We start from the raw sequence: 23921 nt of genomic DNA, 5'->3' as shown, positions 1-23921 counted from the left end.
ATTTCCCAGGCAAGAATACTGGAGTGGGGTGCCATGCCCTCCTCCATGGGATCCCGGATTCGACGCAGGGATCGAACCCGGGTAGCCCACATTGCAGGCAGATTCTTTACCATCCAAGCTACCAGGAAACAAAAAATACCAACCCCAGAATCTTTTATATAAAAAGTTAGGCCTATGGACTCTCTGGCTGGTTAAGAATCTGCCTGCCAATGCAGATCAAACACAGGTTTGATCCCCGGTCTGGGAAGATTCCTCATGCCTTGGGGCAATCAATCAAGCCCGAGTGCCACAATGACTGAAGCCTACGCATCCTAGAGCCCGGGCTCCAGGAGAGAAGCCGCCGCAACCAGACACCTGCACGCTGCAACAAAGAGGAACCCCTGCTCACTGCAACCAGAGAGTCCGTGGGCAGCAACGAGCACCCAGTGCAGCCAAAAATAAATTAATTAAATTGAAAAAATGTTAGGCCTAGCATCAGAGATATGCATACTGAGGTGCTACTTGGAAGCACAAGGTATAGTGACACTTCATTTTGCATTATCGCTGGAAAGTTGAGAGGGGTCCCAAATGTAGAGTGTAGACACATCTTATATTCACTGAAACTTCAACCAGGCACAGTTACAACAGACTCAGTCAGTTCACTCCAGTTGCTCAGTCGTGTCCGACTCTTTGGGACCCCATGAACCACAGCACTCCAGGCCTCCCTGTCCATCACCAACTCCCAGAGTTTACCCAAACTCATGTCCATCGAGTCAGTGATGCCATCCAACCATCTCATCCTCTGTCATCCCCTTCTCCTCCCACCTTCAATCTTTCCCAGCATCAGAGTCTTTTCAAATGAGTCAGCTCTTTGTATTAGCAGGCCAAAGTACTGGAGTAGGGGAAAATATTGCCACATATATCATCATGCCAAGTGCTTTATATGCACTGTCTAATTTAATGTTCACAACCTAACAGGTAGTTGTGGTTTTTCTCCACTTTGTAGATGACGACATAGGAGGCTCAGAGAGCGTTAGTATGTACACAAAGCTAATCAGTGATAGAGCCTGGATTTTGGTCTATGTCTATCCAACCCCAAAGCCTGTTGTGCCGCAGTCCTTTGGAATCTAGACCTTCAAGAACAGTCCTAGAAAGACAGGATTTAGAAAGGCAGGGCAATAAGGTCAAAGAGAAAAGGGAGAAGTTCTACTGACTGCTAGAAAATGAGAAAGGTGTGCAATAAGCAAGAAGGTACATCTATTCTAATCATTTTGCTTCTGTCATCTTCAAGCAGAATGATCTTCAATCCAGAAAGGGAAGAACAAAGGAAGAGACAGAAGTCCTCCATGGCTGAATCACGAGCAAAGGAGAAGAATTTAATTCTTAAGGATCATATGATTGATAGCCAAGACACAAAGGAACTTGCAAACATCACCTAAGCATCCTTATCAACAACCTTGAAATCATGAGGAAGAGGAAGAGGAAGAACAGAGATGAGTAAATGTTATTCTAATTTTCAAGGCAAAAGGAAGTACTCAACCTCAAGGGAACATTTCCAACTGCTAACTGAATTTCCTACTAGGTGTGGGCTTCCCTGGTGGCTCAGATGGTAAAGAATCTGCTGCAATGCAGGAGACCTGGGTTTGATCCCTGAGTCAGGAAGATCCCCTGGAGAAGGGAATGGCCACCCACTCCAGTATTTTTACCTGGAGAATTCCAAGGACAGAGGAGCGGGAGAGGCTGCAGTCCACAGGGTCACAGAGAGCTGGACCCAACTATGAGAGCAACTTTCACTTTTCTGCCTTTTCAAATGAATACGCATTCTGAAAATCGATGAATGCGCCTGATTTACTGGCTGATGGGGAATCATGTCCCCCTCTTTTTTTTTTTTTTGATATTTGGTTGGTTGACAGGATGATAATATAGGAAGAACACTGTGATTTCAAGGGAGCATGCTTTAGTTTCAAGAAAACTAAGGAATCTCTATACTGCTTTCCATAATGTATTAATTAGCTGGATTGTATTATTTCAGAATGTATATGTACATCAAATCATCACACTGCATACCTTAAATATACAGTATAGAATTTTTATTCGTCCATTGTACCTCACTAAAGCCAGGAAAAATTTAAAAAAAAAAATTCTGTAAATTGAAGTCAACAGAAGATGTTCACAGTATCTAAGATGTATTTACCTTAAAACTACTGTGTCTGTGGATAAGAAGCTGAGATGCACAATAATGCAGTTACATGGATTTAGTTGGCTAAATATTAATCTTCCCTTATCTTTTTCCTAAGCTGCTCAGTATCTTACAGTTATCATCCTTTATTCTGAAATTTTAAATATTGGTCTCCAGCAGTAGGGAGTGTGTATCTTTTTTCATATCTCTAACATCTAGCATACTCTGGGCATCTAACACATACTTAAAGAGCAAAATAAGGAATGAGTGAGAGAGAGAGCAGACGGAGAGGGTGGGGAGGGGAAAGGAAGCAAGTTAGCTCCTCGGACTCCTAAGCTTTGCTTTCCTTTTTTGTTTCAGCATTTTGATGAGTGACCAGGTAAAGGTGTGGGAAGACTATAATAGCCATCATGCGCGGAACACCGAATATGCCGGACCTGCTGTGCCAAGGGCGCTTCCCATGGCGGGTCTCACTTAACCTTCACAGTGACCTGGTCAGGCAGCTCTTACCACATTGGGTAGATGTGATTCGGGTGAGGAGGTGAGAAGATGCATGCCTGTGGTCCCGCCTCATCTTTGAAGCTTAATCCTGGTCATAGTGATTTTTATCTGTTTTATGTTCACAGAACTTTTTCTTTTTTTTAATCTTCTCTTTCTGTCTCCTAAAATTAATTTCTGTAGTCTGGCGAAGTCCGTGATGTATCTACTGGAAACAGATTTTTGGACTGTTCCCACCCATCCCCACCCCCTAACTCTTCTTGGGAGCAGGGTTAATATTTCCTTCGACATCCTATAAACATTTAATAATTACAAAGCACCATATAAGTGAGTAATGTAGTATAAAGAGGGCTTCCTGGGTGGCTCAGGGGTAACAAATCCGCCTGCCAATGCAGGAGACCCAAGAGACCTGGGTTCAATCCCTGGGTGGGACAGATCCCCTGGAGGAGGGCACAGCAACCCACTCCAGTATTCCTGCCTGGAGAATTTCATGGACAGAGAACCTTGGTGGGCTACAGTCTGTGGGGGTCACAACGAGTCAGACATGACTGGGCTACTGGGCATAGACGCACAGTGAAGACTGTATGTAAAGTGGGGAAATAATAACAAAAGGGTTATACATATGTAATATATATACATAGTACATACAGATATGTTTCATATGTGATAAGTTGCTTCAGTCGTGTCCGACTCTTGCAACCCCATGCACTGTAGCCTGCCAGGCCCCTCCGTCCACGGGTTCTCCAGGCAAGAATACTGGAGTGGGTTGCCATTCCTTTCTCAGGGGATCTTCCCGACCCAGGAACTGAACCCACATCTTTTACATCTCCTGCCTTGGCAGGCGGGTTCTTTACCACTAGCGCCACCTATAAAATAGGGCTTTCCAGGTGGCTCAGTGGTCAAGAATCCAACTGCTATGCAGGAGATGCAGGAGACACAGGATCGATCCCTGCGTGGGGCAGATCCCCTGGAGAAGAAAACGGCAACCCACGGCAGTATTCGTGCCGGAAGAACCCCACGGCCTGAGGAGCCTGGAGGGCTACAGTCCATGGGGTTGCAAAGAGTCGGATAGGATGGAAGCGACTGAGCACATACAGAACATAAAATAGATACAATAACAAGAGTGTACATCGGGCAAGCTCTCCCTTGTGTTTCAGGAAGTCTGAGACCTGGCCTGTCCTGGTGTCGGAGTGGACTGATGAAGGAAAACAGGGATTTCGGAGGCACAAGTGAAGTGAAAGTCGCTCAGTCGTGTCTGACTCTTCGCGATCTCATGGACTGTAGCCTTGTAGGCTATCAGGCTCCTCCGTCCCTGGGATTTTCCAGGTAAGAGTGCTGGAGTGGATTGCCATTGCCTCCTCCAGGGAATCTTCCCGACCCAGTGATCGAACCCGGGTCTCCCGCACTGCAGGCAGACGCTTTACTGTCTGAGCCACCTGGGAAGTTTCTGAGGCACAAGGGAGGTAGCAAATGGAGAACAGAGGCGTCCCTTCCAGAGACCTGGAACCCCCGCAGAGACGAATTCAAACTACGGAAAGCAGAACGGGCCACGCTCGGCGTTCTCGCAGCCGCAAGGCTCGCGGGGCCCGGGTACCTGGTGATGAGCTCCTCGGCCGCCTGCGAGCACAGCTGCATCTGAGACACTTCCTCCGTGGCCAGGTCTGCCGCGTGCTGGATGTACAAGTGCGTTCGGAGAACTGGCTTACCAGAATCGCACTTCTGCTTATCTTCCCAAGACTTCAGGGTGCTTTCAAAGGCCTGTTTAAAATCAATAAGGCAATGAACTGTGCGCTTAGAGCTAAACACAAATAAATGTGTGTTTAGACAGTACACGAATGGGTTTAAAACTACTATTACTTTTTTCCTAATCCTAACACTTCATGAAATATATTGCAAGGATGAAGAAGATATCTTAAAGTTTTCTCATATATTACAGCAAATAAAAAGCAATGAACTGATGATCATTATATCAGAAAGTTTTTAAAAAGCTTCAACTTTTGCGTCAATATTTACTACTATATATGAATAACAAACAGGATGGAGTTGTAGTCTTATTTGTTATGGGTGTGACCTTAATTAAGAATACATATTCTGGTAAGGTAAAACTGTAAAGACAGAAAAAGATGGGGGTGCCAGGGTTGGAAAAAGGGAGGGAGGGACGTGAGGAGGAGGACAGGAATATTTAGGGCAGTGAAACTATTGGGCATGAATCTGTAATGGTGGACACAAATGATTATACACTTGTCAAAACCTATAGAATGGATAACACAAAGTATTACTTCAGTGAATAATAATGGATCAATAGTGGTTCATCAGCTGTAATAAATGTACCACACTAAAGCAAGGTATTAAGGGGAACAATATAGGGAAATATAATAGGGGAATTCATGTGTTTGTCAGGGAGGTGAGGACGTATGTGGGACCAGAGATAGTTTCTGCTTTATTTAGAACAATCTAACTGTCAGACTTTAAAGAAAATTTAGATCTTTTCCCTGGGCTTGTTTTTCACAATTGACTTTTCACAGGTTGAGCAGACTCTAGAAGAACTTATCTTTGGTTACGTACCCTGTCCCTGGTGAGCATCTGAGCTCTGTTCTTGTGCACGATCTTGATAATCCCTGGAGGCTGAACCCATGCTTCTCCGTCCACCTGCACTGGGACTCCCTCGTCACCAAAGATAGTGATCTTTACTGTACGGCACTGAAATAAAGGAGTTATCTGAGAGTTCAGCTCATCTGACACTCAATCTTGCTGTATTCAAAGCTGACTCTTAGTCCATTCTGTGGAATGGGATGTTATGCTTTTCTACATAGGATGACACAGTAACAACTGGAATAACAAGAAAGCCCATTATTTTACAGATGAGTATACAGGGTACGAGTCATTGGAATAGCTGTTCAACAGCCCAAGCGGTGAGGGCTTCTCAGCTGGCATTAGTGGTAAAGAACCCGTCTGCCAATGCAGGAGATTTATGAGACACGGGTCCGATCCCTGGGTCAGGAAGATCCCCTGGAGGAGGGCATGGCAACCCACTCCAGTATTTGGGCCTGGAGAATTCCATGGAGAAAGGAGGCTGGCGGGCTACAGTCTATAGTGTTGCACAGAGTCAGACACAACTGAATCGCCTTAGCACGCACATGCACACAAGTAGTGAAGTCAGGTTTGAGTAGGGAAACCAACCTGGGCGATTCGATGGTGCTGCAGTTTAATGACCCTTGAAACAGCCATCTGCACGCTGTCAAATATTGCAACGACTTCTAGGATCTTGTCATCAAATGATGGTGCAGCAAATATCTGAAAGAAAAACCACATTACACTTTCACTAATACAGTTAAGGTTTAAATGAAGTGGCCCAGCAAGCAATGTAAACCCTGCAACATATATATTTTTTAAAATATATAAAAATGGGAAGCAGAAAAGTAAGCAAATATTATCAGTAAATGATACTTCAAGGACAAAATTAATCACGAAGAGAGCTTAAAATAAACATAACAAAGGTTTGAAAACCCATGGATATAATACTCATGACCCTCTTATAAAGCAATCTTGACAGGAGTGAACTAATATATTTCCAAATAATTCATCTTGGTGTGTGTGTGTGTCTGTGTGTGTGTGTGCGCGCGCACATGCGTGCACTGTGCTCAGTCATGTCTGACTCTTTGCAACCCCATGGACTGTAGCCTGTCAGGTTCCTCTGTCCATGGAATTTTCCAGGCAAGAATACTAGGGTGTATTGTCATTTCCTGCTTAGGGAATCTTAGGGATGAAATCTGCATCTCTTGTTTCTCCTGCATTGGCCAGAGGATTCTTTACCACTGCACCACCTGGAAAGCCCAATCTTGGCATAAGATGTAGTAAATATGTTTATATATAACTCAGGTATCTCAATTAAATGATGCATGTAACTTTAGGAAACGTTAAAATTTCAGAATGTGATGCAGATTTCAGAAAATTAAAGCTAATGTCCACCACTGTACTACCTGGAAAGCCCCAACTTGGTATAAGATATATTAAATATCTGTTCATACATAACTCAGATATCTCAATAAAATGATGCATGTAATTTTAGGAAACTTCAAAATTTCAAAAAGTGATGCAGATTTCATACAGTTAAAGGTAATGAACATGGAAATTGCAATCGAGTTCACTTGATATGTTTTAAGGGAAATTTTTCAAGGTGTTACAAGCGGTGTCTGTATGTGCTTTATCGTGTATCTTACTACAACTTTTTAGGGCATTTAAGAACACGAAAAGAAATCTCAGGAGATGAAAACACGTGGGCTTACTTTGTTTTGCTATTAAATGTATTTTCACAAAATTAACCTAAAAACTTTAAATTTCAGCTCTATTACTTTGTTCCTTTTACTCCCTCTTTTTACTGTATCACACATAATTATGCCTCTGAAAAAATATTCAATGTAAAGTAGTATCATAATTAAAACTTTTACTGAAAATCTCAGGACACAAATTTGGGAACTTTTTGTTATCAGACTGCCTGGTTTTAAACTGTCTCCTCCACTTATGAATTGTGTAAACTTGTGTCAGTTTCTTCACTGATAAAATTTAGATAAAAATTGTGGGCATTCATATGATAATCTCAATAGATGCAGAAAAAGCCTTTTACAAAATTCAGCATCCATTTATGAGTAAAACCCTTTAAAAAATGGGCACAGAAGGAACCTACCTCAACGTAGTAAAGGCATATATGTTAAGCCCACAGCAAACATTATTCACAATGGTGAGAAACTGAAAGTATTTCCCCTAAGATCAGGAATAAGACAAGGATGTCCATTCTTGCCACTATTATTCAACATAGTTTTGGAAATCCTAGCTACAGGAATCAGAGAAGAAAAAGAAATAAAAGGAATCCAGATTTTAAAAGAAGAAGTAAAGCTCTCACCATTTGCAGATGACATGATATTATACATAGAAAACCCTGAAGATAGTATCAGAAAATTACTAGAGCTAATCAGTAAATTTAGCAAAGTCACAGGATACAAAATCAATACACAGAAATCACTTGCATTCCTATATACTAACAATGAAAAATCAGAAAGAAAAATTGAGGAATCTATCCCATTCACCATTGCAACAAAAAAAAATAAAATGTCTAGGAATAAATCTACCTAAGGAGACAAAAGAACTGTATACATAAAATTGTAAAACACTGATGAAAGAAATCAAAGATGACATAAACAGTTGCAGAGATATTCCACATTCCTGGGTAGGAAGGATCAATATTGTGACAACGACTATACTACCAAATGCAATCTACAGATTCAATGTGATCCCTATCAAATTACCAATGGCATTTTTCACAGAATTGGAACAAAAAAATTCACAATTCATATGAAACACAAAAGACCCCCAATAGCCAAAGCAGTCTTGAGGAAGAAGAATGGAGCTGGAGGAATCAAGCTTCCTGACTTCAGATTACACTACAAAGCTACAGTCATCAAGACAGTATGGAACTGGCACAACAACAGAAATACAGACCAATGGAGCAAGATAGAAAGCCCAGAAATAAGCCCATACACCTATGGGTACCTTATTTTTGACAAAGGAGGCAAGAATATACAATGGGGAAAAGACAGCCTCTTCAATAAGTAGTGCTGTGGAAACTAGACAGCTACATGTAAAAGAACGAAATTAGAACACTTCCTAACACCATACACAAAGATAAAGTCAAAATGGATTAAAGACCTAAATGTAACACCAGAAACTGTAAAATTCTTAGAGGAAAACATAGGCAGAACACTTGATGACATAAATCAAAGCAAGATCCTCTATGACCCACCTCCTAGAGTATTGGAAATAAAAACAAAAGTAAACAAGTGGGACCTAATTAAACTTAAAAGCTTTTGCACAGCAAAGGAAACTATAAACAAGGTGAAAAGACAAACCTTAGAATGGGAGAAAATAATAGCAAATGAAACAATTGACAAAGGATTAATTTCCAAAATACACAAGCAGCTCATACAACTCCATGCCAGAAAAATAATCTAATCAAAGAGTGAGAAAAAGATTTAAACAAACATTTCGCCAAAGAAGACAAATAGATGGCTAACAAACACATGAAAATATGCTTAACATTGCTCATTATTAGAGAAATGCAAATCAAAATTACAAGCTATTAGCTCACACCAGTCAGAATGGCCATCATCAAAAAGTCTACAAACAATAAATGTTAGAGATGGTGTGGAGAAGAGGGAACCCTCTTGCACTGTTGGTAGGAGTGTAAATTGATACAGCCACTATGGAAGACAGGATGGAGTTTCCTTTAAAAGCTAGGAATAAAACCACCATATGACCCAGCAATCCCACTTCTAGACACATATCAAAGACATATACCTGAGAAAACCAAAATTGAAAAACACACATGTATCCCTACATTCATTGCAGCACTATTTACAATAGCTAGAACATGGAAGCAGATGTTCTGCAGATGTTTATCAACAGATAAATGGATAAAGAAGCTGTTTTACATACATGCAATGGAATATTACTCAGTCATAAAAAAGAACACATTTGAGTCAGTTCTAATGAGGTGGATGAACCTAAAGCCTATTATACAGAGTGAAGTAAGTCAGAAAGAGAAAGAGAAATACCATATACTAATGCATATATATGAAATCTAGAGAGATGGTACTGATGCCTTTATTTGCAAGGCAGCAATGGAGAAACAGACAGAGAAGGGACTTATGGACATGGGGAGAGGGAAAGAGAGGGTGAATGTATGAAGAGAGTAACATGGAAACTTACATTACCATAGGCAAACTAGATCACCAATGGGAATTTGCTGTATGTCTCAAGGAACTCAAACAGGGGCTCTGTATCAACCTAGCTGTATGTCTCAAGGAACTCACACAGGGGCTCTGTATCAACCTAGAGGAGTGACTGGGAGGAGCTTGGGAAGAGGTTCAAGAGGGAGGAGACATATGGACACCTATGGCTGATTCATATTGCTGTTTGACAGAAAACAATAAAATTCTGTAAAGCAATTATCCTTCAAATAAAAAATAAATAATTACTAAGTTATGAATGTGAAACTCTCAGAACACTGTCTGCCTACCTAGGAGGGGTTCAAGAAACATTAGCTTTATTTATCTCAATCTCACTGATTTCTTCTTGAAATATTTAAGAGTGATGATGGGCTGACAAATAACTGGCTGCTAATTTAAATTTCTATACTCCAATAGGATTGGAATATATTCATATTGTGAAAATTACAAATATTTTCCAATTTATTTTATACCTTATCCCTGCCTGCACATTTAAGAGCTCTGAGAAATTGGTTCAGTGAGAGCCATTACATCATAAGCCTCAAATCAAAGGGCCTATCATTCAGCGTATATGACTCTTCAAAGACCATGGTAAACTTTCCAGTTTTATTGTTATATATGCATTAATAAGTGTCATCTCTCATCTTGAGAACAACTGCATTTCTTAGGTTGTGTTTTATCTTTTTTACTAAAGGAGAGTATAAAAACAAAAATAACCATATACCTCAACGGCCAAGTGAGCCCTTTGACATTTCTAAAAATTAAAACAGTAATAAAATACAAATTTAGAAAAGCAAAGGTACAGAAAAGCATTTTGGTAGGCAGACTAATATTCCCCTCCCTGCCTTCCAAAATGCCCATGTCCTCATTCCTGGAACCTGGGAATGTCACCTTACACGGCAAAAGAGCCTTTGCAGATGTGATTGAATTAGGGACCTTGAGATGGGGAGACTATCCTGGAAGACTGGGGTGGGCCCGGTGTAATCACAGAGTTCATTATAAGTGGAAGCAGGAGGCAGACGAGATCAGAGTGATGCAACATGACAAGGACACAACCGCCTCCATCAGCTATGGGGATGCAGGGAGGGACCTCATGCCAAGGAATGTGGGCAACTTCTAGACAGAGCCAGGAATACTTACATCATCTTCTTTAGTTCCACCCCAAAAGTTAGTGCCTCCGGCATAGCTGGGGATGTTCAGCACTGCTATTCCTTGCAGGCTGGGGAGAGGAATATACTGCCCGTCACACTGCAAGGACAAAAGCTGAGAGGTCAGATCCAAAGAGCAGAAACACAAGCTTGGAAGACAGTAGAAGACCAAAGACCAAGGACAATGGAGGAAAGTGGTGGTGACAGCAGCTTTCCTGTGAATATATTCCTACACATTTTCTTATTTTTTAATTTACAAAATTTTATAGAGTAAATAATTATTTATTTACAGAAGCTGTTACAGAAAAACAAATTAAAAAGTGTTTTATAAACCAACCTCAGTGTTCACTGATGAATAAATGGATTAAAAATGTGATATATATATACATATACATATATATATAATATACTGTGCTATGCTTAGTTGCTCAGTTGTGTCTGACTCTTTGTGACCCTATGGACTTTATCCCACCAGGTTCCTCTGTCCATGGGATTCTCCAGGCTGGAGTGGGTTGCCATTCATTTCCTTTTAGAGGGGCTCTTCCTGACCCAAGGATCGAAACCCACACCTCCTGTACTAGCAGGCGGATTCTTTACCACTGAGTCACACATGAGTAAATTCTTGCTGAAGAGAAGGATTTAGCCTTTGTCTTGAAAGCAAGGAGTCTGCAGATGTCATACTTAAAACAGATGCTGTATTTTCACTAATTCTCAAATTAAACTAAAAATTAAAAAATAATTAACATAATTTTATAAAAATTCCATTTTAATGCCCAATGAAAATGATCTTCAACCTTTAGAACAAATGAGAATCTGGTCTGAACCCACTTTTCAAAAATTGTAAGTAACTGCGAATACTTCCTAACACTAAGCTCCACAAGGTGTTTTTAACCTTTCCTTTCCTTTGCATGACAACACAGTCAAAGGCTCACACTGTATCTGGGCACCTAGGGCAGTTCCCAGCACATAGCAGGTGCTCAGTGAGTGTTTGATAAATGAATGAACATAAAGTATTTAGTTGAACAATAAACCTTTTCTGAAATCAACAGAACTAATATTTTTGTGTGCTTTAGAAAAAAGTCATATGAGTCACAAAGGAAATGGAAAAATGATATCTTCATAAATATAAAAGGACTACTAAAAAAATTTAGAGCAGTCCTTAAAGATTTTATCAATGAATATACTATTTGCAAGCATAATATGGAATAAGATGAAAATGTCAAAAGCTCCATATACTTTGCTGAATTTAACATACATGCATTAGGAAAACACCCAGGGTAGAGCTTAATGTCCATTTGTATAGTCTCAGGGAAAGTATGAGCAGTACAGATTCAATAAATTAAGGTCACCTGACAACTGTTTCTTTCAGATTCAGGAGTAAGTTCAGGAGTGTTATATTTTTTGTATAATCTTCTCTAATCTCATATTTCCACTTGTTCATGATGCTGAAAAATGCTTTAAAACTGCAGTTACACTTTTTTTCTGATTAGTGTTTGCTTTTCAGCTCCTTTCATTAGGAAATATGGGAAGACAGTGGGCCTGTTTTGAATTCTGTCACTTATCTGGTCAAATGCCTTAGACTTTCAGAGATTCATTTTGCTCATCTGGAAAATGGGCTAATAATACTTCATCCATAGTGTGGCCAACAAGGTATGGGACAAACCATCTAAAACACATACTAGGGAGTCAATACTCCCTACTAGGGAGTTTTTTCAGTTATAATTACAAATTAATGTTTTATGGGGAAAAAAACTAGAGTTGAAGTTTTGGCTTTTCCAGGTACCAACTGCTTGATTTTAGTTAGCTAAGTGACTTAAAATGAAATAAATTTTAATAAATTTATTTCTGAAATTAATAATACTTGCCTCATAAAGAATGATAATAACTCTCATAAAGTTTAAGTATTAAACATAATATGTAGAAAGCATTCAGGAAGCTTCAATTATTATTTTTGTTCCTCTTTAGTCACTTAGTTGTGTCTGACTCTTTTCTGACCCCATGGACTGTAGCCTGTCAGGCTCCTCTGTCCATGGGATTTCCCAGGCAAGAATACTAGAGTGGTTTGCCATTTCCTGCTCCAGGGGATCTTCCCAACCCAGGGATTGAACCTGTGTCTCCTGCATTGGCAGGCAGATTCTTTATTACTGAGCCACCAGGGAAGCCCTCGATTATTATGTAACATGACTTAAAATGTAGCTATAATCATTATTATTGAATGAACTAAACAAAGACAGAAGTTACTATAAGCCAATTTTAACAAATTATGGAAACAACTGTTATGAGATTATGGAGATATGTGAAATTACCAAAAATATGAATTAAACAACTCTTTGTTATATTTTATTAAGGATTACGGGTGAACATTGTTTTTCTCCTTCATGTATCTTAGTATTTAAAGGACTCAAAACAGTATTTGATCATTGCTGCTGCTGCTGCTGTTAAGTCACTTCAGTCGTGTCCGACTCTGTGTGACCCCATAGACGGCAGCCCACCAGGCTCCCCTGTCCCTGGGATTCTCCAGGCAAGAACACTGGAGTGGGTTGCCATTTCCTTCTCCAGTATTTGATCATTACTTCACTTAAAATCTAGAACAAGCTGCTTGATGCATGTAAATTAGGTATATCTGGACAAAAAAGTCATCTTTAAGAAAAAAAATTTGAATCTTAATGACATTTTTCATTCATAGGTCAAAGGTTATTTCTGCTCTAAAAATTATAAAATTTGATATTACGACATTATTCTACATTTCTGGCATTCCCATGATTGTACAGCGGATTATAAATGTCATTCAAAGGTTCTAAATCTTCAGTACCTATCAGATTCACAGGGCATATGGCTTGAGAAACAGGGTTTATATTTGCATAATTCTTTACAGTTTAAACTGTGATTTCTCATATCAATGAATTATAATTCTGCACATAAGCATTATTTTATCCATTTTGCAGTTGGAAAAGCGAGGGCCAAGGTCTTTGCTTTGTGCAAACTCAAAGTCAACACATGACTTCTATACAACACAACAGGGGAAGGCAGACTCCTGAGCAAAAAGTTGAGATTTTTTTTGGCCAGTGACTGGCACTTGGTGAAAAGGGATCTTTCTGAGAAAAATTCTCTAAGCCCTGCGTCTCTCTTCTCCACCTTTATCCCAAGTGATCCAATGTCAAGGAAATTCATTTTTAAATAATGGACCTTCCATGGTCCTCAGGAGTAGCAGGTGTTTTGTTGGTTTATTTTTAACTATAGCAAAGAATTCTCTTAATTTTTCAACTTTACCTTTTGTGCATATTAACAAGATGCTTTCACCTATCTTGTTTTCCTAAATTTACTTTCCTCTTAATCACTGAATATAAACTTCTGTATCAGCTCAGAATTATATCAAGTTCTGAACCTGAGGTTCAAAAACCAAGGGTCCATGGATAGATTCACTGTCTGTTAACTGGAATGGTAAAAACATATCTCTCATAGTCAGCAATCTCTGAAATCTAGCAACGCACTCAATTATAAATGTAGACAACAAACCACACATTGGCAATACAGTACTTGTGACTTCATCACAATAGAAACCAATATTTTGTATTATATTACAGATGTTTCAGATATCTTTTAGTATCATTTATGTTCATCATTACTTCAAAAGTAATGGTTAAAGTGTGAAGTGTTAGTCACTTAGTTGTGTCTGACTCTTTGCGATCCATGGACTGTAGCCCACCAGGTTCATCTGTTCATGGAATTCTCCAGGCAAGAATACTGGAGTGGGTTGCCATTCCCTTGTCCAGGGGATTTTCCTGACCCAAGGATCTTGACCTGGGTCTTCCATACTGCAGGAAGATTCTTTACTATCTGAGCCACCAGGGAAGCCCACACTTACTATTATATATACCATTAGATTTTTGTCATTTGATGTAGCGATAAAGAAACAAATATATTACTCTACAATGCTTTAAAAATATTTTGTTAATTTATTTCAATATTATTTTATTTTGTGTCTATATATATTTAAAGAGTACTTTAAAAACAATATTCCGAGAAGGGGTCCCTAGTTTTTACTAGCATGCCAAAAGGGTTCACAGGTCAGAAAGTGTTAAGAACCTCTGCTTAATGGAGATTACAAAGCAGCTGCATAGGATCCTGTTCAGAATTTGGACCATCAATCAAAAAGGTCAGAAACAGAACTTCTGAAGACCTGAATGCTCTCCTAGAAATAAAGCAATCCAGTCATTCTCATTCTGGACAGTTCCCCAAATCCTAAAGATGGCCAGCTATGGGTCTTGACCACACAACACCTAACAAATTATGTAAATGATCATTTGCCTCTCTGTTTCCCTCTCAAGTCAGGGCCAGGACCTGTGCAAGCTTATGGGGTTAACAAAGATGAACACAACTTCTTACCCATCCTTAAGCAGAGTGTAGCTGACTAGGGGACATGAATAAGGAAAATGATTATATAGGCAATCCATAGGCAAGAACCCAAGTTGAGCAATGGATGGGGTGGCCCACAATAGCATTTACAGAGTATGAGCCTTCCTGATTTTGTACCTTTTCAGCCAGAACATCTATTTTAATTTCATAAGCAATGATAAATCAAACCAGTGGATCACATAGCTGTGCTCTAGAGTGCCAGGTAGAATACGTTTATTTTTGCTAGGACATTTAGTTGATAATGAATGAACCAGAAACCTCTTTGGTCCACATTCCACTATTAAGATAACAACTAAAATAAAAAACATTCTGTTTAATTCATTGAGCTGTCAACTTAAGATTTGTCCTGGTGGCTCAGACAGTAAGGAGTCTGCCTGTAATGCAGGAGACCTGGGGTTCGATCTCTGGGTTGGGAAGATCTCTTCGAGAAGAAAATAGCAACCCAGTCTAGTATTCTTGCCTTGAGAATCCCATGGACTGAGGAGTGTGGTGGGCTACAGTCCATGGGGTCGCAAAGAGTTGGAGAAAACGGAGCGACTAACCATTTCCCTTTCACTGTATGCAGTCTATACCTCAACTTAAAATATACGGTTATAAAAAGATACAAGATAGGAGAGACAAGCCTATCATCATAAACAGTGAGCTCTGGACCAAAGGTGAAAGAAAATAATACTCTAAGAAATGAGTACACTTCTCGGGGCTTCCCTGGTGGCTTAGTTGGTAAAGAATCTGCCTTCAATGCTGCATCCCTGGGCTGGGAAGATCCCCTGGAGGAGGGCATGGCAACCCACTCCAGTATTCTTGCCTGGAGAATCCCCATGGACAGAGGAGCCTGGGGGGCTATAGTCCATGGGTTTGCAAAAAGTCAGACACGACTGGGCCACTAAGCACACACATACACAGCAGACTTCTCAGAGCCATGTCCTCTATCTTCTTTTTTCTGTTACCAGATTAAAGAACTTCTGCTGTCCTTATTCTATTTAAATTAGTAAAAAAACAAAACAAAACTAGAAAATATAAGTGCTCAGAATCTCTTTTGATTTTCTTAACTTGTTGTTAGAATTAATTGGAACAAAGTATACATTTAACTTAAAATTTTCTATTTACTGTGAATGGTATTTTCAGGGATTTATGAAACTTCAGGCATTATAGAATCAAGTTAGAATTTGGAAAGTTAAGTGAAAAAAAATCTGATAAAAATGCTACCCTGGGAGGGAGGTTCCAGAGGGAGGGGGTATATGTATACCCTATGGCTGATTAATGGTGATGTATGGTGGAAACCAACACAGCAATGTAGAGCAATTATCCTCCAATTAAAAATAAATAAATTGAAAAAATGCTATCCTGTGTATGTACACACTTCCATGGTCTGGCCTTTTCATGGGGAACCTCAATTTCATAGAAACATCTAAATTTCAGGATCTAATGATAATGGTAATTAAGTGTATCACTCATATCCAATGTCTAATACCTCCTTTGGCATAAAGTAGAAAACCACTTTTATTTCTTTGTTTATTTCCCTCCAGTGTTTAAGCACTATTCAAGAGAATAAAGTGTGCCCTAAATGTCGTAAGTGTTAGTCACTTAGTCATGTCCGACTCTTTGCGACTCCTTGGTCTGTCCACGGAATTCTCTAGGCAAGAACTGGAGTGGGTAGCCATGCCCTTCTCCAGGGGATCTTCCCAACCCAAGGTTCAAACTAGAATTTCCTGCAGTGCAGGCAGATTCTTTACCATCTGAGCTACCAGGGGAGCCCATTCAAAAGAACAGTTAAGGTCAAATCAGCTCCACAAATCAATCTTGCAAGATAATCTGAAATTTCTTTACTATCAAGATGAACTTACTTCAAGTTGAACCCTCTGTTCCAAATTCTTGTACGATCTTTGTAATAATTCCCGAGTTCCAAGGACTCCATACCACATCAAGTTTTTAGTTCGGCTTCTGAAAATAAACGTTGGCAGAGAATTTCTATAACTATTATTTATTTACCCTTTAAACGCAGAGTGAGCCAAAGAGGTAATGAATGAAATTAAAGTAGAATTGCCTTTGTGTAATTACATTATCACTATTATCCAAATTACCTGCATTTTTCAGGGTGCTCCTCTCTCTTATTATTAAATTCTAATGAAATTTTTGCATCTAATCCAATCCCAAAGTAATTGTTCATGACACATTTTTCTGAATAGCCATCTCTACAATAAGGAAAAGTACATGAAAGTCAATTTCAGGTTCATAACAACAATTACAATTTGCACACGAAATAACACTTGACACCATTTAAGCTTACATTTCCTATAGAAAAGGGGAAAGTTTACCAGGAATCATTTCCTGTTTATGAGCCACGTGCATGCCCCAGTGTGTCGTAAATTTTAGAACCAGTGACCTAAAGGGACTTCGGGCAGGGGAAGTGGACACAGTAGTGGTAATGCTGTTTCTATTAATTGTAACAAAATCTTAGTTCTTCTACTTCTGAGGTAAGCCCCTCACTACACACATAAATGAGAGGGCCTCACAGTCAGATGCTAATTCTCTTTTTTTGGTCAGAAAGTCTCCTCCACACTTGCACTTTTACTGAATATTTATTAAGCAGAAAACAACTAGATTAGTCCCTTCTTCTAGGCGCTTAAAAAAAGTACAAACGAGTGTGGTACACTCCTTCAGGAGTATCATTAGAGAAATGAGACATAAAAAAGCAAAATTAAATATGGAAGTAAAACAAAGATTCAGTACATATTTGAACAACTGATGTTTTAAAGGACTTTTAAGAAGGGAAGGGATCAGTGTGAGCCAGAAACTCCCCGAAATAAGTACACCTTGACACTGAATGTGGAAAGATGGCAGAATTGGCAAGGCTGAGAAAAAAAATGAGGTGAAAGGAATAGCAAAATTACGATTATGAAGGCACTGATAAATAAAACATTCCAGGGAAAAGTGTATACAGCTGTGACTCATTGTGCCACTGGCTTGGTATCCGAGACTATAGGCTGGAAGGGACCTACCTTAGATCATTAAAAACCACTGGATTTCACATATGTTAATGTATTCATCATCATCAACTTTTGAAATTTTCTGATGATTCTTTTTTTGGATGTGGGACTATTTTTATTGTAATGTATTTTAAATGTCACCATTCATATAAAACAGAAACAAGGAAAGCCAAAACAAAACATATCCAAAAGTATATTCTTACACTGAATCTGGGTCTGGGTCAATAAATGGCGTTGCACCAAAAGGGTCAATATTTGCTAGCAACATTTTGTTGATAATAGAACTTCCAGCAATTGAGGCAGCTAGTCCTGCTCTTAAACCTGGCCAGAAAAAAAAAAAAAAAAAACAGGATAACACGTTAAGAGAAAAACAGAAAGAGCCAATCCATTGTTTTTAGTTTTCATCAGAAACATCGTGCTCCCAAAGCATGGAGCAAAATGTCTCTATGCTTTTCAGTGTTTGTTCTCATTAATCCAAACTAAGAATTATGATATTGGTAAATACAAGGTTTCTGATGCTCCTTTTTATGATCTGTTGTCATAAAAACTGAAAGAGATAAGGACCTAAATAGGAGTCTCTTCGTGACAGTTTCTTATTTACCATCAATGATTCTGTAATTTCAACAAGTAACCACCGCTTCCTTTTCACTGCTTAGCAAAGAAGGTAGGAAGTCTGTAAGGAATTTACAATAAAGGCCAAATTATCCAGAACGTCACAGTTATCATTTTCACACTCTCAAAGCACAGACAGTAATACTCAAGTAAAAATGCTGACATACAAGGGTGAACGCTCAGTGTTGGTGCCAAGAATAAGCAGTGAAACATTAAACCCAGGTATTTACGGATTTTAGAAGAATACATATGTCTTGAACAGAAAAATGAAGCATCTTACCTCTAAATGTGCAAAACTTCAAATTTATTTCAACAACTAGTTAGCTTTCTACTAACTAGTTATAATATTCAAAGCTAATGAGTTTTATGATTTACCAAACCGAATGTTAAGGCCAGAAGCACTAAGGAATAAGGACCCCAGGGAACAGACAGACAGAAAAGAAAGAATAGTTAAGAAAAATATGTTTTGCAATTGAGAAACACTAGGAAATTAGGAAACAAAGTTCTTTCTTTAGCTAACATTCCTTTCTTCAACAAAGCGCTCCTCTTAGAAATGTTCATTATTTTAGTTACAAAGTTTTAGCTGATTATCAAATAATCAAGACTAACTTTATTCTGTCATTTACTCTCATAGTTTCCAATATACAACGGCTATGCCAGTTCCCTTTACGTCTAAATAAGTAAATAAATGAACAAAACCACCATGCTGGTGAGAGGAAAACAGCTTGAAAAGATGAAGAGTCATATTTCAGATGCCCCAAAGAAAAGCACAGTATTTTCTAAAATGTTTTAAGGTGAGCCATATGTACAGTTTCCATCTAGAAGGGTCCAGGTTTGAAGAGAGATAGGATCTCTAGACTTAGAATCCTTTCCAGAACCAAATGTGTCCTGGATTTATCATTTATACTTTAATATTTTCATTAAGATATAATTCACATACCATAAAATTCACCCCTTTAAAGTATATAATTAAGTTCTACATGCACAAAGTTGTTCAATGATCATTACTACCTGATTCAGAACTTTTTATTACCACTGAAAGAAACCCCATATGGGTTTGCAGTTATTTTCCATTCCTTCCAGGGCCCCCCGTCTCAGATCCTGGAAACCACTAAACCACGCAAGTTCTCTTCCTCTATAGACTGGACTCTTCTGGACATGTCATGTAAATGGAATCATATAATATGTGCCTTTTGGGGTTGAGCTTCTTTGGCTTGGCATAATGTTTTCAAGGGTAATTATGTTATAGCATATATCAGTGGTTCACCCTTTTTAATGACTGAGTAATATTCCATTGTATGGACACATTGCATTTTGCTTCTCCATTCATCAACTGATGAATATTTGGGTTGTTTCAACTTTTTGACGATAATAAACAATAATAGAGGCTCCAAATATTACTCTTGAATTGTGATACACTCAAAAAATCATTTGGAGAAGAGACTGATTTTTAGGGTGTAATCTAGGTTCCAAACTACTCTGGAATGAATTTGGAAAGTTTTCACTAAGGCAAACAAATGGTACTTAAGGAGATCTCTGAGACATTTACATTTAACTCCCTCCACTTCCATACACATCCTTCAGTTTCCACTAATACTATCCTAAATCCCAAGCCCTTATTAGGGCTGAAACAGATGCCTCAGATATTCCAAAATGATGCAATATTATCAGTCTAAAAATAACTATAGATACTTGTGGCTTGAAACTAAGAGAAAGGCTGTAGGGATACTTAAAAGTTGGTTAAATATAAGATCAAATTTACCTTAGAACTTAAATTCAGATTCCTGGGTTCCGCTCTAGAGCTACGCAATCAAAATTTCTCAGGTCAGGGGCCAGGAATATGCTTTCTAAGAGTTTCCAGGCAATTCTTTTACACACCACAGTCTAAGGATCTGGACTTCGATTAATAAAAGTACTAAGAACACTCTCTTAAAGGAATACTTTATGAGTACATTTCTATACAGTTCAGGAAGACGAGTACTTATACATTTTCACAGAAATACTTAAAAATACACCATGTTTCACAGTCAGTACTACCTGGGCAAATTATTCTGGTATTGAGCACAGGGAGGTTTTCCTTGCTGGCTGCCACAGGGGCACCAGGGCCAGAGTCAGTTTGGGAACGACCAGCCCGGCCATCCGGAGACCGAAGTGCACCTTTAACTGTGGGCAAAAAGTCCAGATTAAAAACAGATACTGATATAGTTGTCTTAAAAAACAACCATGTCTCTATACACTTGATGCCATAAAATAATTTCATACATGTTTAATCAGTAGAACTGAAAATATTACCTTGTGTTTACCTTTTTTTTTAAAACCATTTTCTATTCATTTTCTTGGGATTTACCATGTAGAAGGAATGTGTCACAGGTAGCTGTATTGATCTCTCATTTTAAATAGATGATGATCAATAGGATCAGACAATGAGCTATCTACCTGTAATGCAGGAGACCAGGGCTGGATCCCTGGGTCGGGAAGATTCCCTGGAGGAGGGCATGGCAACCCACTCCAGTATTCTTGCCTGGAGAACCCCCATGGACAGGGGAGCCTGGTGGGCTACAGTCCATGGGGTCACAAAGAGTTGGACATGACTGGGCAACTAACATTTTCACTTTTTACCATAATTAAAGGTCAAAGATACTACTAATCTGAAAGTGAGCAATCCATATTTAAAGAAAGGAAATTTTGACACCTGACAATCTTTGAAAATGGAACATATATATTGTAGTGTATATTACCAATGCAATCCTTTTCTCAAAAATGTTGAGTAAATAATCAAATGTAATTAATGTAATTCCCAGAGGAAAAATATTATTTTTTCAAATGAAATCAATATACTTATATGTCTCAATTAACCATTTACTCAAAGAAAACAGTTCTACCATATCCTTATAAAAGCTCATTAAAAAAATTATTCCAAAACAGAATTATTCTCAAAGTAAACAATAAAAAGAGATTTAATTCTACCTAAACTGGCACAATTTAATGGAGATCAAATAGTATCTTTAACTAATTTAGCAGCAGTTGGCAGGTGTTTAAAAGAAACAGTAATCCTCAAACTCAATTTAAAAATACTCTAAAACCTTATTATCTTTACTTTGCCTAAGACTAATTACAAACTAACCATATTAATCTTATACTCTCATCTCTCTGTTCAAAAACTGTCCAGTTGCACTAAGGAAAAGGAACAGAACAGAACTCTTTTTTTTTGGACAGATGGGAGCCCTGGAACTAATTTCTTATAAAAACAACCTTTTGATATTCATCTCTGATAAAAAACCAGACAGTATTCTAGTGACCAAGATTGATGTTTCACTACAGGTAACTAAATTAATGTTTCATGGCTCTTCTTAAATGAACATATCATTGATCATATTAATGTGTATTTTGCACATCTCAGACATACAAATAATTAAATTATTCAATGATAATATAACGAACATGTTTCAGAAAGTTAATGATTTAACTTAGAAAACACTCTTCCAGATACTGATGCCCAATAAACTGGAATACTAGGCAAAAATTAAGAACAAATGCTGTACCATAAAGACTTGCATAATCTATGCTTATTTCAATAACAATATCTATGTCATTCTATCTCTGTTTTTTTTGGTTTTCTTTGCAGACTACAATGGAAGCATCAAATTCATGACAGTATAGTAGGATGGCATGGTAGGTGGTTGGAAAACCAAAACCAATGAGTGCTGAAAATCCAGTCCTCCAAAGAGCCATTCACTACGTCCAGAAGGAGGAGTGTATGAGTACTGGTGTGCTATTACATTACAGAAATATCTGGAAGATGCTGCTCAAAATGGGGCCTTATGTTTTGATGGGGCATCATATTGACCATTAATGAGAAAAACAAAAGGTTTAAAATGATCACGTTAGATTGGTAAAATAATTTACTAGACAGAATCTGGAAAAAGAATATGCAATGTGTGGAAAGAGGAATATGATGCCCTGAAGGCTGTTTTCAGTAAGGGCTGTCCCCTGGAAGAGCAATCTGCAATATCATGAAATAATGCCTGTAAAACTGAACCGTGAAGCAGATGTCAGTAGTTGTTTCTCTTAACATGAACGTACAAAACGTTTTTTAATAATAACGTAACTGTGGGTAGAAATTTAAGGAAGAAAATAGAGAGCTCATACATTGACAGAAGAAAAACTTTCCAACAATTGGAGGTGATCATGACAGCAGGCTCCAAAATCACTGCAGATGGTGACTGCAGCCACAAAATTAAAAGATGCTTGCTCCTTGGAAGAAAAGCTATGACAAACCTAGACAGTGTATTGAATAGTCGAGACATCACTTTGCCAAAAAGGACTGTATGGTCAAAGCTATGGTTTTTCCAGTAGTCATGTATGGATGTGAGAGTTGGACTGTAAAGAAGGCTGACTGCAAAGAACTGATGTTTTTAAATTATGGTGCCAGAGAAGACTCTTCAGAGTCCCTTGGACTGCAAGGAGATCCAACCAGTCCATCCTAAAGGAAATCACGCCTGAATATTCATTGGAAGGACTGATGCTTAAGCTGAAGCTCTAATACTTTGGCCACTTGATGCGAAGAGTTGACTTATGGAAAAGACCCTGATGCTGGGAAAGAATGAAGGCAGGAGAAGAGGAGGCAACAGAAGATGAGCTGGTTGGAAGCCATCACTGAATCAATGGATATGAGTTTGAGCAAACTCTAGGAGATAGTGAAGGATAGGGAAGCCTGGCGTGCTGCAGTTTATGGGGTTGTAAAGAGTCAGGCACGGCTTGAGACTGAACTACAACAATGAGAGTGGGTTGTAGTGACAGTGAGTAATCCAAGGCTGCATGACCATTGGTCAAGAATGTAAAATATGCCTGCACTGGATTATATTCTGCAACGGGCCATTTAAGGTCGAAAAGGTCAAAGGTTAAATTAATATAACTGGGTTATGTGCTGGAAAAGGTCTACTAAGTCGCTTCAGTCATGTCCGACTCTGTGCGACCCCATAGACGGCAGCCCACCAGGCTCCCCCGTCCCTAGGATTTTCCAGGCAAGAACACTGGAGTGGGTTGCCATTTCCTTCTCCAATGCAGGAAAGTGAAAAGTGAAGTCGCTCAGTTGTGTCCAACTCTTTGCGATCCCATGGACTGCGGCCCACGAGGCTCCTCCGTCCATGGGATTTTCCAGGCAAGAGTACTAGAGTGGGGTGCCAGTTCCTTCTCCAGAAAAAGGTCTAAAAAGGTCTAAAATAAGGTCCAAAAAGATGCTGTAAAATATGAAAGAACTGGTTATAGGTCAGACACATGAGGTCCATAATAAGTTTCTAGGAGTTTTAAATACAATTAA

The 23921-nt window shown here is 38.8% G+C and overlaps 1 protein-coding gene across 2 annotated transcripts in view; it reads right to left on the bottom strand.

Annotated features, from left to right (window-relative positions):
* DGKH (diacylglycerol kinase eta) overlaps positions 1 to 23921 on the bottom strand; it is a 193207-nt gene that overhangs the window by 14126 nt on the left and 155160 nt on the right. For both annotated transcript variants that reach the window (XM_068984345.1, XM_068984346.1), the window contains 8 exons: positions 20639 to 20764; positions 18193 to 18310; positions 17084 to 17194; positions 16847 to 16943; positions 10579 to 10686; positions 5837 to 5950; positions 5222 to 5356; positions 4251 to 4414 (listed from right to left, as the gene is read on the bottom strand). In XM_068984345.1, the coding sequence (XP_068840446.1) occupies positions 4251 to 4414; positions 5222 to 5356; positions 5837 to 5950; positions 10579 to 10686; positions 16847 to 16943; positions 17084 to 17194; positions 18193 to 18310; positions 20639 to 20764 (973 nt within the window). The remainder of the gene's footprint in view (positions 1 to 4250; positions 4415 to 5221; positions 5357 to 5836; positions 5951 to 10578; positions 10687 to 16846; positions 16944 to 17083; positions 17195 to 18192; positions 18311 to 20638; positions 20765 to 23921) is intronic.

Source organism: Capricornis sumatraensis, chromosome 12 (assembly GCF_032405125.1).
Source record: "Capricornis sumatraensis isolate serow.1 chromosome 12, serow.2, whole genome shotgun sequence".
Taxonomy (NCBI): domain Eukaryota; kingdom Metazoa; phylum Chordata; class Mammalia; order Artiodactyla; family Bovidae; genus Capricornis; species Capricornis sumatraensis.
Note: the sequence above shows the minus strand (reverse complement) of the source record. Positions and strands in the feature narration are given on the sequence as shown.